Here is a 21,107-nt window from a genome sequence, read left to right on the forward strand (position 1 = left end):
TGCAGAACTATCAGCTGATCTTTCCATGTCATAACACCTCTGCAGCGCCATCAGGTGCTCCCTCCATGCCATACCACCTCTGCAGCACCATCAGCTGATCCCTCCATGTCTTAACACCTCTGCAGCGCCATCAGCTGCTCCCTCCATGCCATAACACCTCTGCAGCACCATCAGCTGATCCCTCCATGTCATAACACCTCTACGGAACGATCAGCTGATCCCTCCATGTCATAACACCTCTGCAGCGCAATCAGCTGATCCCTCCATGTTATAACACCTCTGCAGCACCATCAGCTGCTCCCTCCATGTCATAACACCTCTGCAGCGCCTCAGCTGAATCCTCCATGTCATACCACCTCTGCAGAGCCTCAGCTGATCCGTCCATGTCATACCACCTCTGCAGCGTCATCAGCTGATCCCTCTATGCCATAACACCTCTGCAGCACCATCAGCTGATCCCTCCATATCATATCACCTCTGCAGCACCAACAGCTGCTCCCTCCATGACATAAAACCTCTGCAGAACTATCAGCTGATCCCTCCATGCCATAACACCTTTGCAGCGCTATCAGCTGCTCCCTCCATGTCATAACACCTCTGAAGCACCATCAGCTGCTCCCTCCATGCCATAACACCTCTGCAGCTCCTCAGCTGATCCCTCCATGCCATAACACCTCTGCAGCACCATCAGCTGCTCCCTCCATGTCATAACACTTCTGCAGCGCCTCAGCTGATTCCTCCATGTCATACCACCTCTGCAGAGCCTCAGCTGATCCGTCCATGCCATAACACCTCTGCAGTGCCATCAGCTGATCCCTTCATGCCATAACACCTCTGCAGCGCCATCAGCTGCTCCCTCCATGCCATACCACCTCTGCAGCACCATCAGCTGATCCCTCCATGTCTTAACACCTCTGCAGCGCCATCAGCTGCTCCCTCCATGCCATAACACCTCTGCAGCACCATCAGCTGATCCCTCCATGTCATAACACCTCTACGGAACGATCAGCTGATCCCTCCATGTCATAACACCTCTGCAGCGCAATCAGCTGATCCCTCCATGTTATAACACCTCTGCAGCACCATCAGCTGCTCCCTCCATGTCATAACACCTCTGCAGCGCCTCAGCTGAATCCTCCATGTCATACCACCTCTGCAGAGCCTCAGCTGATCCGTCCATGTCATACCACCTCTGCAGCGTCATCAGCTGATCCCTCTATGCCATAACACCTCTGCAGCACCATCAGCTGATCCCTCCATATCATATCACCTCTGCAGCACCAACAGCTGCTCCCTCCATGACATAAAACCTCTGCAGAACTATCAGCTGATCCCTCCATGCCATAACACCTTTGCAGCGCTATCAGCTGCTCCCTCCATGTCATAACACCTCTGAAGCACCATCAGCTGCTCCCTCCATGCCATAACACCTCTGCAGCTCCTCAGCTGATCCCTCCATGCCATAACACCTCTGCAGCACCATCAGCTGCTCCCTCCATGTCATAACACTTCTGCAGCGCCTCAGCTGATTCCTCCATGTCATACCACCTCTGCAGAGCCTCAGCTGATCCGTCCATGCCATAACACCTCTGCAGTGCCATCAGCTGATCCCTTCATGCCATAACACCTCTGCAGCGCCATCAGCTGCTCCCTCCATGCCATAACACTTCTGAAGGGCCATCAGCTGCTCCCTCCATGTCATACCACCTCTGTAGCGCCATCAGCTGCTCCCTCCATGCCATACCACCTCTGTAGTGCCATCAGCTGCTCCCTCCATGTCATACCACCTCTGCAGCGCCTCAACTGATCCCTCCATGCCATAACACCTCTGCAGCTCCATCAGCTGCTCCTTCCATGTCATAACACCTCTGCAGCGCCATCAACTGCTCCCTCCATGTCTTAACACCTCTGCAGCACCTCAGCTGATCCCTCCATGCCATAACACCTCTGCAGAACCATCAGCTGCTCCCTCGATGCCATAACACCTCTGCGGCACCATCAGCTGATCCCTCAATGTCATAACACCTCTGCAGCACCATCAGCTGCTCCCTCCGTGACAAAACACCTCTTTAGTGCCATCAGCTGATCCCTGCATGCCATAACGCCTCTACAGAACCATCAGCTGCTCCCTCCATGCCATAACACATCTGCAGCACCATCAGCTGATCCCTCCATGCCATAACACCTCTGCAGCGCCATCAGCTGATCCCTCCATGCTATAACACCTCTGCAGCACTATTAGCTGCTCCCTCCATGACATAAAACCTCTGCAGAACTATCAGCTGATCCCTCCATGCTATAACACCTCTGCAGCGCCATCAGCTGCTCCCTCCATGCCATACCACCTCTGTAGTGCCATCAGCTGCTCCCTCCATGTCATTCCACCTCTGAAGCGCCTCAGCTGATCCCTCCATGCCATAACACCTCTGCAGCACCATCAGTTGATCCCTCCATGCCATAAAACCTCTGCAGCGCCTCAACTGATCCCTCCATGCCATAACACCTTTGGAGCGCTATCAGCTGCTCCCTCCATGTCATAACACCTCTGAAGCACCATCAGCTGCTCCCTCCATGCCATAGCACCTCTGCAGCTCCTCAGCTGATCCCTCCATGCCATAACACCTCTGCAGCGCCATCAGCTGATCCCTCCATGCCATAACACCTCTGCAGCGCCATCAGCTGCTCCCTCCATGTCATAACACCTCTGCAACACCATTACCTGCTGCCTCCATGCCATAACACCTCTGCAGTGCTATTAGCTGATCCCTACATGCCATAAAACCTCTGCAGCGCCATCAGCTGCTCCCTCCATGTCATTACACCTCTGCAGCGCCTCAGCTGATCCCTTCATGCCATAACACCTCTGCAGCGCTATCAGCCGATCCTTCCATGGCATAACACCTCTGCAGCGCCATCAGCTGCTCCCTACATGCCATAACACCTCTGCAGTGCCATCAGCTGCTCCCTCCATGTCATACCACCTCTGCAGAGCCTCAGCTGATCCTTCCATGCCATAACACCTCTGCAGCGCCTCAGCTGATCCCTCCATGCCATAACACCTCTGCAGCGCTATCAGCTGATCCCTCCATGCCAAAACACCTCTGCAGCGCCATCAGCTGCTCTCTACTTGCCATAACACCTCTGCAGTGCCATCAGCTGCTCCCTCCATGTCATACCACCTCTGCAACGCCATCAGCTGATCCCTCCATGCCATAACACCTCTGCAGCGCCTCAGCTGATCCCTCCATGCCATAACACCTCTGCAGCGCCATCAGCTGCTCCCTCCATGCCATAACACCTCTGCAGCACCATCAGCGGATCCCTCCATGTCATAACACCTCTGCAGCACCAACAGCTGCTCCCTCCATGACATAAAACCTCTGCAGCTCCATCTGCTGCTCCCTCCATGTCTTAACACGTCTGCAGCGCCATCAGCTGCTCCCTCCATGCCATAACACCTCTGCAGCACCATCAGCTGATCCCTCCATGTCATAACACCTCTGCAGCACCAAAAGCTGCTCCCTCCATGACATAAAACCTCTACGGAACGATCAGCTGATCCCTCCATGTCATAACACCTCTGCAGCTCAATCAGCTGATCCCTCCATGTCATAACACCTCTGCAGCACCATCAGCTGCTCCCTCCATGCCATAACACCTTTGCAGCACCATCAGCTGATCCCTCCATATCATATCACCTCTGCAGCACCAACAGCTGCTCCCTCCATGACATAAAACCTCTGCAGAACTATCAGCTGATCCCTCCATGCCATACCACCTCTGTAGTGCCATCAGCTGCTCCCTCCATGCCATACCACCTCTGTAGTGCCATCAGCTGCTCCCTCCATGCCATAAAACCTCTGCAGCACCTCAACTGATCCCTACATGCCATAACACCTTTGCAGCGCTATCAGCTGCTCCCTCCATGTCATAACACCTCTGAAGCACCATCAGCTGCTCCCTCCATGCCATAACACCTTTGCAGCGCTATCAGCTGCACCCTCCATGTCATAACACCTCTGAAGCACCATCAGCTGCTCCCTCCATGCCATAACACCTCTGCAGCTCCTCAGCTGATTCATCCATGCCATAACACCTCTGCAGCGCCATCAGCTGCTCCCTCCATGTCATAACACCTCTGTAGCGCCATCAGCTGCTCCCTCCATGCCATACCACCTCTGTAGTGCCATCAGCTGCTCCCTTCATGTCATACCGCCTCTGCAGCGCCTCAACTGATCCCTCCATGCCATAACACCTCTGCAGCTCCATCAGCTGCTCCTTCCATGTCATAACACCTCTGCAGCTCCATCAGCTGCTCCTTCCATGTCATAACACCTCTGCAGCGCCATCAACTGCTCCCTCCATGTCTTAACACCTCTGCAGCACCTCAGCTGATCCCTCCATGCCATAACACCTCTGCAGAACCATCAGCTACTCCCTCGATGCCATAACACCTCTGCGGCACCATCAGCTGATCCCTCAATGTCATAACACCTCTGCAGCACCATCAGCTGCTCCCTCCGTGACAAAACACCTCTTTAGTGCCATTAGCTGATCCCTGCATGCCATGACACCTGTACAGAACCATCAGCTGCTCCCTCCATGCCATAACACATCTGCAGCACCATCAGCTGATCCCTCCATGCCATAACACTTCTGCAGCGCCATCAGCTGATCCCTCCATGCCATAACACCTCTGCAGCACCATCAGCTGCTCCCTCCATGACATAACACCTCTGCAACACCATTACCTGCTGCCTCCATGCCATAAAACCTCTGCAGCGCCTCAACTGATCCCTCCATGCCATAACACCTTTGCAGCGCTATCAGCTGCTCCCTCCATGTCATAACACCTCTGAAGCACCATCAGCTGCTCCCTCCATGCCATAACACCTCTGCAGCTCCTCAGCTGATCCCGCCTTGTCATAACACCTCTGCAGCGCCATCAGCTGCTCCCTCCATGCCATAACACCTCTGCAGCTCCTCAGCTGATCCCTCCTTGTCATAACACCTCTGCAGCGCCATCAGCTGCTCCCTCCATGTCATAACACCTCTGCAGCACCATTAGCTGCTGCCTCCATGCCATTACACCTCTTCAGCGCTATCAGCTGATCCCTCCATGCTATAACACCTCTGCAGCGCCATCAGCTGCTCCCTACATGCCATAACACCTCTGCAGTGCCATCAGCTGCTCCCTCCATGTCATACCACCTCTGCAGAGCCTCAGCTGATCCTTCCATGCCATAACACCTCTGCAACGCCATCAGCTAATCCCTTCATGCCATAACACCTCTGCAGCGCCTCAGCTGATCCCTCCATGCCATAACACCTCTGCAGCGCCATCAGCTGCTCCCTCCATGCCATAACACCTCTGCAGCACCATCAGCTGCTCCCTCCATGCCATACCACCTCTGTAGTGCCATCAGCTGCTCTCTCCATGTCATACCACCTCTGCAGCGCCTCAGCTGATCCCTCCATGCCATAAAACCTCTGCAGCGCCTCAACTGATCCCTCCATGCCATAACACCTCTGCAGCGCCATCAGCTGCTCCCTCCATGCCATAACACCTCTGCAGCACCATCAGCTGCTCCCTCCATGCCATACCACCTCTGTAGTGCCATCAGCTGCTCCCTCCATGCCATAACACATCTGCAGCACCATCAGCTGATCCCTCCATGCCATAACACTTCTGCAGCGCCATCAGCTGATCCCTCCATGCCATAACACCTCTGCAGCACCATCAGCTGCTCCCTCCATGACATAACACCTCTGCAACACCATTACCTGCTGCCTCCATGCCATAAAACCTCTGCAGCGCCTCAACTGATCCCTCCATGCCATAACACCTTTGCAGCGCTATCAGCTGCTCCCTCCATGTCATAACACCTCTGAAGCACCATCAGCTGCTCCCTCCATGCCATAACACCTCTGCAGCTCCTCAGCTGATCCCGCCTTGTCATAACACCTCTGCAGCGCCATCAGCTGCTCCCTCCATGCCATAACACCTCTGCAGCTCCTCAGCTGATCCCTCCTTGTCATAACACCTCTGCAGCGCCATCAGCTGCTCCCTCCATGTCATAACACCTCTGCAGCACCATTAGCTGCTGCCTCCATGCCATTACACCTCTTCAGCGCTATCAGCTGATCCCTCCATGCTATAACACCTCTGCAGCGCCATCAGCTGCTCCCTACATGCCATAACACCTCTGCAGTGCCATCAGCTGCTCCCTCCATGTCATACCACCTCTGCAGAGCCTCAGCTGATCCTTCCATGCCATAACACCTCTGCAACGCCATCAGCTAATCCCTTCATGCCATAACACCTCTGCAGCGCCTCAGCTGATCCCTCCATGCCATAACACCTCTGCAGCGCCATCAGCTGCTCCCTCCATGCCATAACACCTCTGCAGCACCATCAGCTGCTCCCTCCATGCCATACCACCTCTGTAGTGCCATCAGCTGCTCTCTCCATGTCATACCACCTCTGCAGCGCCTCAGCTGATCCCTCCATGCCATAAAACCTCTGCAGCGCCTCAACTGATCCCTCCATGCCATAACACCTCTGCAGCGCCATCAGCTGCTCCCTCCATGCCATAACACCTCTGCAGCACCATCAGCTGCTCCCTCCATGCCATACCACCTCTGTAGTGCCATCAGCTGCTCTCTCCATGTCATACCACCTCTGCAGCGCCTCAGCTGATCCCTCCATGCCATAAAACCTCTGCAGCGCCTCAAATGATCCCTCCATGCCATAACACCTTTGCAGCGCTATCAGCTGCTCCCTCCATGCCATAACACCTCTGAAGCACCATCAGCTGCTCCCTCCATGCCATAACACCTCTGCAGCTCCTCAGCTGATCCCTCCTTGTCATAACACCTCTGCAGCACCATTAGCTGCTGCCTCCATGCCATAACACCTCTGCAGCGCTATCAGCTGATCCCTCCATGCCATAACACCTCTGAAGGGCCATCAGCTGCTCCTTCCATGTCATACCACCTCTGCAGAGCCTCAGCTGATCTGTCCGTGCCATAACACCTCTGCAGCGCCATCAGCTGATCCCTCCATGCCATAAAACCTCTGCAGCACCATCAGCTGATCCCTCCATGTCATATCACCTCTGCAGCACCAACAGCTGCTCCCTCCATGACATAAAACCTCTGCAGAACTATCAGCTGATTCCTCCATGCTATAACACCTCTGCAGCGTCATCAGCTGCTCCCTCCATGCCATACCACCTCTGTAGTGCCATCAGCTGCTCCCTTCATGTCATACCACCTCTGCAGCGCCTCAGCTGATCCCTCCATGCCATAACACCTCTGCAGCACCATCAGTTGATCCCTCCATGCCATAAAACCTCTGCAGCGCCTCAACTGATCCCTCCATGCCATAACACCTTTGGAGCGCTATCAGCTGCTCCCTCCATGTCATAACACCTCTGAAGCACCATCAGCTGCTCCCTCCATGCCATAGCACCTCTGCAGCTCCTCAGCTGATCCCTCCATGCCATAACACCTCTGCAGCGCCAACAGCTGATCCCTCCATGCCATAACACCTCTGCAGCGCCATCAGCTGCTCCCTCCATGTCATAACACCTCTGCAACACCATTACCTGCTGCCTCCATGCCATAACACCTCTGCAGTGCTATTAGCTGATCCCTACATGCCATAAAACCTCTGCAGCGCCATCAGCTGCTCCCTCCATGTCATTACACCTCTGCAGCGCCTCAGCTGATCCCTCCATGCCATAACACCTCTGCAGCGCCTCAGCTGATCCCTCCATGCCATAACACCTCTGCAGCACCATCAGCTGCTCCCTCCATGCCATAACACCTCTGCAGCACCATCAGCTGCTCCCTCCATGCCATACCACCTCTGTAGTGCCATCAGCTGCTCTCTCCATGTCATACCACCTCTGCAGCGCCTCAGCTGATCCCTCCATGCCATAAAACCTCTGCAGCGCCTCAACTGATCCCTCCATGCCATAACACCTCTGCAGCGCCATCAGCTGCTCCCTCCATGCCATAACACCTCTGCAGCACCATCAGCTGCTCCCTCCATGCCATACCACCTCTGTAGTGCCATCAGCTGCTCTCTCCATGTCATACCACCTCTGCAGCGCCTCAGCTGATCCCTCCATGCCATAAAACCTCTGCAGCGCCTCAAATGATCCCTCCATGCCATAACACCTTTGCAGCGCTATCAGCTGCTCCCTCCATGCCATAACACCTCTGAAGCACCATCAGCTGCTCCCTCCATGCCATAACACCTCTGCAGCTCCTCAGCTGATCCCTCCTTGTCATAACACCTCTGCAGCACCATTAGCTGCTGCCTCCATGCCATAACACCTCTGCAGCGCTATCAGCTGATCCCTCCATGCCATAACACCTCTGAAGGGCCATCAGCTGCTCCTTCCATGTCATACCACCTCTGCAGAGCCTCAGCTGATCTGTCCGTGCCATCACACCTCTGCAGCGCCATCAGCTGATCCCTCCATGCCATAACACCTCTGCAGCACCATCAGCTGATCCCTCCATGTCATATCACCTCTGCAGCACCAACAGCTGCTCCCTCCATGACATAAAACCTCTGCAGAACTATCAGCTGATTCCTCCATGCTATAACACCTCTGCAGCGTCATCAGCTGCTCCCTCCATGCCATACCACCTCTGTAGTGCCATCAGCTGCTCCCTTCATGTCATACCACCTCTGCAGCGCCTCAGCTGATCCCTCCATGCCATAACACCTCTGCAGCACCATCAGTTGATCCCTCCATGCCATAAAACCTCTGCAGCGCCTCAACTGATCCCTCCATGCCATAACACCTTTGGAGCGCTATCAGCTGCTCCCTCCATGTCATAACACCTCTGAAGCACCATCAGCTGCTCCCTCCATGCCATAGCACCTCTGCAGCTCCTCAGCTGATCCCTCCATGCCATAACACCTCTGCAGCGCCAACAGCTGATCCCTCCATGCCATAACACCTCTGCAGCGCCATCAGCTGCTCCCTCCATGTCATAACACCTCTGCAACACCATTACCTGCTGCCTCCATGCCATAACACCTCTGCAGTGCTATTAGCTGATCCCTACATGCCATAAAACCTCTGCAGCGCCATCAGCTGCTCCCTCCATGTCATTACACCTCTGCAGCGCCTCAGCTGATCCCTCCATGCCATAACACCTCTGCAGCGCCTCAGCTGATCCCTCCATGCCATAACACCTCTGCAGCGCTATCAGCTGATCCCTCCATGCCATACCACCTCTGCAGAGCCTCAGCTGATCCTTCCATGCCATAACACCTCTGCAACGCCATCAGCTGATCCCTCCATGCCATAACACCTCTGCAGCGCCTAAGCTGATCCCTCCATGCCATAACACCTCTGCAGCGCCATCAGCTGCTCCCTCCATGCCATAACACCTCTGCAGCGCCATCTGCTGCTCCCTCCATGTCATAACACCTCTGCAGCGCCTCAGCTGATCCCTCCATGCCATAACACCTCTGCAGCACCTCAGCTGATCCCTCCATGCCATAACACCTCTGCAGCGCCATCTGCTGCTCCCTCCATGTCATAACACCTCTGCAGCGCCTCAGCTGATCCCTCCATGCCATAACACCTCTGCAGCACCTCAGCTGATCCCTCCATGCCATAACACCTCTGCAGCGCTATCAGCTGATCCCTCCATGCCATAACACCTCTGCAGCGCCATCAGCTGCTCCCTCCATGCCATAACACCTCTGCAGCGCCATCTGCTGCTCCCTCCATGTCATAACACCTCTGCAGCGCCTCAGCTGATCCCTCCATGCCATAACACCTCTGCAGCACCTCAGCTGATCCCTCCATGCCATAACACCTCTGCAGCGCCATCTGCTGCTCCCTCCATGTCATAACACCTCTGCAGCGCCTCAGCTGATCCCTCCATGCCATAACACCTCTGCAGCACCTCAGCTGATCCCTCCATGCCATAACACCTCTGCAGCGCTATCAGCTGATCCCTCCATGCCATAACACCTCTGCAGCGCCATCAGCTGCTCCCTACATGCCATAACACCTCTGCAGTGCCATCAGCTGCTCCCTTCATGTCATACCACCTCTGCAGAGCCTCAGCTGTTCCTTCCATGCCATAACACCTCTGCAACGCCATCAGCTGATCCCTCCATGCCATAACACCTCTGCAGCGCCTCAGCTGATCCCTCCATGCCATAACACCTCTGCAGCGCCATCAGCTGCTCCCTCCATGCCATAACACCTCTGCAGCACCATCAGCGAATCCCTCCATGTCATAACACCTCTGCAGCACCAACAGCTGCTCCCTCCATGACATAAAACCTCTGCAGAACTATCAGCTGATCTTTCCATGTCATAACACCTCTGCAGCGCCATCAGGTGCTCCCTCCATGCCATAACACCTCTGCAGCGCCATCAGCTGCTCCCTCCATGCCATAACACCTCTGCAGGACCAAAAGCTGCTCCCTCCATGACATAAAACCTCTACGGAACGATCAGCTGATCCCTCCATGTCATAACACCTCTGCAGCGCTATCAGCTGATCCCTCCATGTCATAACACCTCTGCAGCACCATCAGCTGCTCCCTCCATGTCATAACACCTCTGCAGCGCCTCAGCTGATCCCTCCATGTCATACCACCTCTGCAGAGCCTCAGCTGATCCGTCCATGCCATAACACCTCTGCAGTGCCATCAGCTGATCCCTCCATGCCATAACACCTCTGCAGCGCCATCAGCTGCTCCCTCCATGCCATAACACCTCTGCAGCGTCATCAGCTGATCCCTGCATGCCATAACACCTCTGCAGCGTCATCAGCTGATCCCTGCATGCCATAACACCTCTGCAGCGCCATCAGCTGATCCCTCCATGCCATAACACCTCTGCAGCGTCATCAGCTGATCCCTCCATGCCATAACACCTCTGCAGCACCATCAGCTGATCCCTCCATGTCATATCACCTCTGCAGCACCAACAGCTGCTCCCTCCATTACATAAAACCTCTGCAGAACTATCAGCTGATCCCTCCATGCTATTACACCTCTGCAGCGCCATCAGCTGCTCCTTCCATGCCATACCACCTCTGCAGCGCCATCAGCTGCTCCCTCCATGCCATACCACCTCTGCAGCGCCTCAGCTACTCCCTCCATGCCGTAACACCTCTGCTGCACCATCACCTGATCCCTCCATGCCGTAACACCTCTGCTGCACCATCAGCTGATCCCTCCATGCCATAACACCTCTGCAGCGCCATCAGCTGCTCCCTCCATGTCATAACACCTCTGCAGTGCGATCAGCTGCTTCCTCCATGCCATAACACCTCTGCAGTGCAATCAGCTGCTCCCTCCATGTCATACCACCTCTGCAGCGCCTCAGCTGATCTCTCCATGCCATAACACCTCTGCAGCGCCATCAGCTGATCCCTCCATGCCATACCACCTCTGCAGCACCTCAGCTGCTCCCTCCATGCCGTAACACCTCTGCTGCACCATCAGCTGATCCCTCCATGCCATAACACCTCTGCAGCGCCATCAGCTGCTCCCTCCATGTCATAACACCTCTGCAGCGCCATCAGCTGCTCCCTCCATGCCATAACACCTCTGCAGCACCATCAGCTAATCCCTCCATGTCATAAAACCTCTGCAGCACCAAAAACTGCTCCCTCCATGACATAAAACCTCTACGCAACGATCAGCTGATCCCTCCATGTCATAACACCTCTGCAGCGCAATCAGCTGATCCCTCCATGCCTAACACCTCTGCAGCACCATCACCTGCTCCCTCCATGCCATAACACCTCTGCAGCGCCATCAGCTGCTCCTTCTATGTCATAACAGCTCTGCAGCGCCTCAGCTGATCCCTCCCTACCATAACACCTCTGCAGCACCATCAGCTGATCCCTCCATGTCATAACACCTCTGCAGCACCATCAGCTGATCCCTCCATGTCATAACACCTCTGCAGCGCCATCAGCTGCTCCCTCCATGTAATAAATCCTCTGCAGCGCCATCAGCTATTCCCTCCATGTCATAACACCTCTGCAGCGCCATCAGCTGATCCCTCCATGCCATAACACCTCTTCAGCGCCATCAGCTGATCCCTCCATGCCATAACACCTCTGCAGCGCCTCAGCTGATCTCTCCATGCCATAACACCTCTGCAGCGCCATCAGCTAATCCCTCCATGCCATACCACCTCTGCAGCACCTCAGCTGCTCCCTCCATGCCGTAACACCTCTGCTGCACCATCAGCTGATCCCTCCATGCCATAACACCTCTGCAGCGCCATCAGCTGCTCCCTCCATGTCATAACACCTCTGCAGCACCATCAGCTGATCCCTCCATGTCATAAAACCTCTGCAGCACCAAAAGCTGCTCCCTCCATGACATAAAACCTCTACGCAACGATCAGCTGATCCCTCCATGTCATAACACCTCTGCAGCGCAATCAGCTGATCCCTCCATGCCTAACACCTCTGCAGCACCATCATCTGCTCCCTCCATGCCATAACACCTCTGCAGCGCCATCAGCTGCTCCTTCTATGTCATAACAGCTCTGCAGCGCCTCAGCTGATCCCTCCATGCCATAACACCTCTGCAGCACCATCAGCTGATCCCTCCATGTCATAACACCTCTGCAGCGCCATCAGCTGCTCCCTCCATGTAATAAATCCTCTGCAGCGCCATCAGCTATTCCCTCCATGTCATAAAACCTCTGCAGCGCCATCAGCTGATCCCTCCATGCCATAACACCTCTTCAGCGCCATCAGTTGATCCCTACATGTCATAACACCTCTGCAGCTCCTCAGCTGATCCCTCCATGCCATAACACCTCTGCAGCGCCATCTGCTGATCGCTCCATGCCATAACATCTCTGCAACGCCATCAGCTGATCCCTCCATGTCATAACACCTCTGCAGCGCCATCAGCTGCTCCCTTCATGTCATAACACCTCTTCAGCACCATCAGTTGATCCCTCCATGCCATTACACCTCTGCAGCACTTTCAGCTGCTCCCTCCATGACATACCACCTCTGCAGCACCATTAGCTGCTCCCTCCATGCCATAACACCTCTGCAGCGCTCTCAGCTAATCCCTCCATGCCGTAACACCTCTGCAGCGCCATCAGCTGATATCTACATGCCAAAAAAACCTCTGCAGCTCCATCAGCTGCTCCTTCCATGTCATAACACCTCTGCAGTGCCATTAGCTGCTTCTTCCATGTCTTAACACCTATGCAGCGCCTCAGCTGATCCCTCCATGCCATAACACGTCTGCAGAACCATCAGCTGCTCCCTCGATGCCATAACACCTATGCAGCGCCTCAGCTGATCCCTCCATGCCATAACACGTCTGCAGAACCATCAGCTGCTCCCTCGATGCCATAACACCTCTGCAGCACCATCAGCTGATCCCTCCATGTCATAAAACCTCTGCAGCACCATCAGCTGCTCCCTCCATGACAAAACACCTTTGCAGTTCCATCAGCTGATCCTTCCTTGTCATAACACCTCTGCAGAACCACCAGCTGATCCCTCCATGCCATAACACCTCTGCAGCACCATCAGCTGATCCCTCCATGCCATAACACCTCTGCAGCGTCATCAGCTGCTTACTCCTTGCCATAACACATCTGCAGCACCATCAGCTGCTCCCTCCATGACATAACACCTCTGCAACACCAATAGCTGCTGCCTCCATGCCATAACACCTCTGCAGCGCTATTAGCTGATCCCTCCATGCCATAACACCTCTGCAGCGCCATCAGCTGATCCCTACATGCCATTAAACCTCTGAAGCGCCATCAACTGATCCCTCAATGCCATAAAACCTCTGCAGCGCCATCAGCTGCTCCCTCCATGTCATAACACCTATGCAGCGCCTCAGCTGATCCCTCCATGCCGTAACACCTCTGTAGCGCCATCAGCTGATCCCTCCATGCCATAACATCTCTGCAGCACCATCAGCTGATCCCTCCATGCCATAACACCTCTGCAGCGCCATCAGCTGCTCCCTCTATGTCATAACACCTCTGCAGCGCCTCAGCTGATCCCTCCATGCCATAACACCTCTGCAGCGCCTCAGCTGATCCCTCCATGCCATAACACCTCTGCAGTGCCATCAGCTGATCCCTCCATGCCATAACACCTCTGCAGCGCCTCAGCTGATCCCTCCATGCCATAACACCTCTGCAGTGCCATCAGCTGATCCCTCCATGCCATAACACCTCTGCAGCGCCATCAGCTGATCTCTGCATGCCATAACACCTCTGCAGTGCCATCAGCTGATCCCTCCATGCCATAACACCTCTGCATCGCCATCAGCTGATCCCTCCATGCCATAACACCTCTGCAGCACCATTAACTGCGGTATACGTATACAGTGAAGCTATAACCCCTCCTTGTGTCCCCCTGTAGCTCAGCAGGAAGTACGGCCCAGTGTTCACTGTCTGGAGACTGACTGATCCCATCGTGGTCATCTGTGGTTATGAGGCAGTGAAGGACGCTCTGCTCCAACATGCTGAAGAGTTTAATGGCCGCCCCTTCTCCCCAGTGATTGATTTCTACTCTGAAGGATACAGTAAGGAGGACTGTCACTTTAAGAGCCTTGACATTACATTGCCCCACCCCAGAGGAGCAGCACAGACACTAACATCCTTGTCCCTTAGTGTGTAGATGGACTCTCATAGACTGGAGTGATTGGACCATTTTCATAATCTACATAGTTGTTCTCTGTATTGGATTGCAATATTTGGGACACTCGCATAGAGTACAGTGATAGAGACACCCTCATAGACTGTAGTGATGCGCACTCTAATAGACTGCAGTGATGTGCACTCTCATAGACTGTAGTGATGTGCTCTCTCATAGACTGTAGTGATGTGCACTCTCGTAGACTGTAGTGATGTGCACTCTCGTAGACTGTAGTGATGTGCACTCTCGTAGACTGTAGTGATGTGCACTCTCGTAGACTGTAGTGATGTGCACTCTCGTAGACTGTAGTGATGTGCACTCTCGTAGATTGTAGTGATGTGCACTCTCATAGACTGTCTTCCCCTTGTGATGATTATGGTGTTGTCTGATCTCCAGGTTTCCCCACCGTCAATGGAGAGCGATGGCGTCAGCTCCGCAGGTTCACCATGTCCTCTCTGAGAAATTTTGGGATGGGGAAGTCGTCCATGGAGAGACAAATCCTGGAGGAATCAAAGCACCTGATCAAAGCGGTGACACAGATGGGAGGTGAGCGCCCCCCGCTGGGCAGCCCGAGTTTTATACTATAGAGATTATGGGCAGTCACACCCTCACAGGAGCTCAGACACAGGAGAAGGGTCCAGGGAGGACCCAGAGACTGCAGAAAATAAATATCAGTCTATTATTTAAGGTGATATTGGGATTAGGGTTAGGATCAGCTACCATGTGTCCAGGCCGTATGGAGATTGAGGGATTATGATTTTAAATACATAGATATAGCTTCCCCCCCCTGATCCTGTGTCATAACAAATACATTTACCAGACAAATCTTTAAAAAAACATTCCTACCCGAATCAAAAAGTACTGATAATAAAAACAGGGCAACCTCACACAGTCTCTGTCCCAGACTCAGAGGGCAGAATAGTCACTGACCCGCTGACAGCAGGAGGTAAGTCACTGACTACAGGACTAATCAGACACAGGAAGAAGAGGGATCTAGTATCTTACAGGTCACAATGTGCTCTATCAGGAGTTCATTGCCATTTTCCACACTGTGCCCCTAAAGATATCACACACCTATAGTTCAATGTGCCCCGGATAACAGCACTGTCTTTCAAATAAAAATATATATCACTCATGTCATAAATGTGCCCCCACATATATCATTTATACCCCTCACACCACAACTGACCACACTGTGCCCCCACATATATCATTTATACCCCTCACACCACAACTGACCACACTGTGCCCCCACATATATCATATATACCCCTCACACCACAACTGACAACACTGTGCCCCCACATATATCATTTATACCCCTCACACCACAACTGACCACACTGTGCCCCCACATATATCATATATACCCCTCACACCACAACTGACAACACTGTGCCCCCACATATATCATTTATACCCCTCACACCACAACTGACCACACTGTGCCCCCACATATATCATATATACCCCCCACAACTCAAATGCCCACACTGTACCCCCACATATATCATATATACCCCTCACACCACAACTGACCACACTGTGCCCCCACATATATCATATATACCCCTCACACCACAACTGACCACACTGTGCCCCCCTTATAACACATGTACCCCTCACACCACAAGTGACAACACTGTGCCCCCACATATATCATATATACCCCTCACACCAAAACTGACCACACTGTGCCCCCACATATATCATATATACCCCTCACATCACAACTGACCACACTGTGCCCCCACATATATCATATATACCTCTCACACCACAACTGACCACACTGTGCCCGCACATATATCATAAATACCCCTCACACCACAACTGACCACACTGTGCCCCCAACATATATCATATATACCCCTCACACCACAACTGACCACATTGTGCCCCCACATATATCATATATAGCCCTCACACTACAAGTAACCATACTGTGCCCCTCACATATATCATATATACTTCTCACACCACAACTGTCCATAATGTACCCCCACACATATCATATATACCCCTCACACCACAACTGACCACACTGTACACCCCACAAATATCATATGTACCTGTCACACTACAACTGACCACACTGTGCCCCCACATATATCATATATACCCCTCACACCACAACTGACTACACTGTACCCCAGATATATCATATATACCCCTCACACCACAACTGACCACACTGTGCCCCCACATATATCATATATACCCCTCACACCACAACTGACCACACTGTACCCCCAAATATATAATACATACCCCTCACACCCCAACTGACCACACTGTACCCTCACATATATCATATATATCTCTCACACCACAACTGACCACACTGTGCCCCCACATATATCATATATACCTATCACACCACAACTGACCACACTGTGCCCCCACATATATCATATATACCCCTCACACCACAACTGACTACACTGTACCCCAGATATATCATATATAACCCTCACACCACAACTGACCACACTGTGCCCCCACATATATCATATTTACCCCTCACACCACAACTGACCACACTGTACCCCCAAATATATAATACATACCCCTCACACCCCAACTGACCACACTGTACCCTCACATATATCATATATATCCCTCACACCACAACTGACCACACTGTGCCCCCACATATATCATATATACCACTCACACCACAACTGACCACACTCTACCCCCAAATATATAATACATACCCCTCACACCACAACTGACCACACTGTACCCTCACATATATCATATATATCCCTCACACCACAACTAACCACACTGTACCCCTACATATATTATATATACTCCTCACACCACAACTGACCTCACTGTGCCCCCACATATATTATATACCCCTCACACCACAACTGACCAAACTGTTTCCCCACATCTATAATATATACCCCTCACACCACAACTGACAACACTGTGCCCCCACATCTATAATATATACCCCTCACTCCACAACTGACCACACTGTACACCCACATATATCATATATACCCCTAACACCACAACTGACCACACTGTGTCCCTGCAAATATCATATATATCCCTCACACAACAACTGACCACACTGTACCCCCACATATATCATATATACCCCTCACACCACAACTGACCACACTGTACCCCCAAATATATAATACATACCCCTCACACCCCAACTGACCACACTGTACCCTCACATATATCATATATATCCCTCACACCACAACTGACCACACTGTGCACCCACATATATCATATATACCTATCACACCACAACTGACCACACTGTGCCCCCACATATATCATATATACCCCTCACACCACAACTGACTACACTGTACCCCAGATATATCATATATAACCCTCACACCACAACTGACCACACTGTGCCCCCACATATATCATATTTACCCCTCACACCACAACTGACCACACTGTACCCCCAAATATATAATACATACCCCTCACACCCCAACTGACCACACTGTACCCTCACATATATCATATATATCCCTCACACCACAACTGACCACACTGTGCCCCCACATATATCATATATACCCCTCACACCACAACTGACCACACTGTACCCCCAAATATATAATACATACCCCTCACACCACAACTGACCACACTGTACCCTCACATATATCATATATATCCCTCACAACACAACTAACCACACTGTACCCCTACATATATCATATATACCCCTCACACCACAACTGACAACACTGTGCCCCCACATCTATAATATATACCCCTCACTCCACAACTGACCACACTGTACACCCACATATATCATATATACCCCTCACACCACAACTGACCACACTGTGTCCCCGCAAATATCATATATATCCCTCACACAACAACTGACCACACTGTACCCCCACATATATCATATATACCCCTCACACCACAACTGACCACACTGTACCCCCACATATATCATATATACCCCTCACACCACAACTGACCACACTGTGTCCCCACATATATCATATATACCCCTCACACCACACGTGGCGACACTGTTTCCCCACATATTTCATATATACTCCTCACACCACAACTGACCACACTGTGCCCCCATATATATCATATATACCCCTCACACCACAACTGAGCACACTGTGCCCCCACATATATCATACATACCCCTCACACCACAACTGAGCACACTGTGCCCCCACATATATCATACATACCCCTCACACCACAACTGACCACACTGTGCCCCCACATACATCATATTTACCCCTTTCTCCACAACTGATCACACTGTACCCCCACATATATCGTATATACCCCTCACACCACAACTGACCACACTGTGCCCCCACATATATTATATATACACCTCACACCACAACTGACCACACTGTGCCCCCACATATATCATATATACCCCTCACTCCACAACTGACCACACTGTACCCCCACATATATCGTATATACCCCTCACACCACAACTGACCACACTGTGTCCCCACATATATCATATATACTCCTCACACCACAACTGACCACACTGTGCCCACACATATATCATATATACCCCTCACACCACAACTGACTACACTGTGTCCCCACATATATCATATATATCCCTCACACCACAACTGACCACACTGTGCCCCCACATATATCATATATACCCCTCACACCACAACTGACTACACTGTGTCCCCACATATATCATATATACCCCTCACACCACAACTGACCACACTGTGCCCACACATATATCATATATACCCCTCACACCACAACTGACCACACTGTGCCCCCACATATATCATATATACTCCTCACACCACGACTGACCACACTGTACCCCCACATATATCATATATACCCCTCACACCACAACTGACCACACTGTGCCCCCACATATATCATATATACCCCTCACACCACAACTGACCACACTGTGCCCCCACATATATCATATATACTCCTCACACCACAACTGACCACACTGTGCCCCCACATATATCATATATACCCCTCACACCACAACTGACCACACTGTGCCCCCACATATATCATATATACCCCTCACACCACAACTGACCACACTGTGCCCCCACATATATCATATATACCCCTCACACCACAACTGACCACACTGTGCCCCCACATATATCATACATACCCCTCACACCACAACTGACCACACTGTGCCCCCACATATATCATATATACCCCTCACACCACAACTGACCACACTCTGCCCCCACATATATCATATATACCCCTCACACCACAACTGATCACACTGTGCCTCCACATAGATCATATATTCCCCTAACACCACAACTGACCACACTGTGCCCTCACATATATCATATATACCCCTCACACCACAACTGTCCCCACTGTGCCCCCACATATATCATATATACCCCTCACACCACAACTGATCACACTGTGCCTCCACATAGATCATATATTCCCCTAACACCACAACTGACCACACTGTGCCCCCACATATATTATATATACCCCTCACACCACAACTGTCCCCACTGTGCCCCCACATATATCATATATACCCCTCACACCACAACTGATCACACTGTGCCTCCACATAGATCATATATTCCCCTCACACCACAACTGACCACACTGTACCCCCACATATATCATATATACCCCTCACACCACAACTGACCACACTGTGCCCCCACATATATCATATATACCCCTCACACCACAACTGACCACACTGTGCCCCCACATAAATCATATATACCCCTCACACCACAACTGTCCCCACTGTGCCCCCACATAAATCATATATACCCCTCACACCACAACTGTCCCCACTGTGCCCCCACATATATCATATATACCCCTCACACCACAACTGACCACACTGTACCCCCACATATATCATATATACCCCTCACACCACAACTGACCACACTGTGCCCCCACATATATCATATATACCCCTCACACCACAACTGACCACACTGTGCCCCCACATATATCATATATACCCCTCACACCACAACTGACTACACTGTGCCCCCACATATATCATATACACCCCTCACACCACAACTGACCACACTGTGTCCCCACACAGTGAGATATAGCAGAGCCGTGTATGTTATGCCAGCTGAGAATGTCATGTGTCATCTCTTTCTATGTGTCAGATACTAGTACAATGTTCAGAAGATAAATGAAAATGTAGATAAACCTGATTATCTAAGGACATTGTCAGCACACAGCATCTCATCGCTCAAAGGAATCATGAAGTGTCTGCTCAGAGAGTCCCCACTCACACTCTGGGATCTAACACTGCCCATCACTGAGTGATAGGAGCTAAACCATCAATAATACTGAGTAACATTGTAAACTAAGGGGTTAAAAATTATCTTTATTTTGTA

The 21,107-nt window shown here is 51.9% G+C and overlaps 1 protein-coding gene across 2 annotated transcripts in view; it reads left to right on the plus strand.

Moving 5' to 3' along the window:
• Window positions 1-21,107, plus strand: part of LOC140132374 (cytochrome P450 2C8-like) — a 64,249-nt gene that overhangs the window by 24,517 nt on the left and 18,625 nt on the right. For both annotated transcript variants that reach the window (XM_072151061.1, XM_072151062.1), the window contains exons 3-4: window positions 14,422-14,584; window positions 15,094-15,243. In XM_072151061.1, the coding sequence (XP_072007162.1) occupies window positions 14,422-14,584; window positions 15,094-15,243 (313 nt within the window). The remainder of the gene's footprint in view (window positions 1-14,421; window positions 14,585-15,093; window positions 15,244-21,107) is intronic.

The sequence above is a fragment of the Engystomops pustulosus genome, chromosome 5 (assembly GCF_040894005.1).
Source record: "Engystomops pustulosus chromosome 5, aEngPut4.maternal, whole genome shotgun sequence".
Lineage (NCBI taxonomy): Eukaryota > Metazoa > Chordata > Amphibia > Anura > Leptodactylidae > Engystomops > Engystomops pustulosus.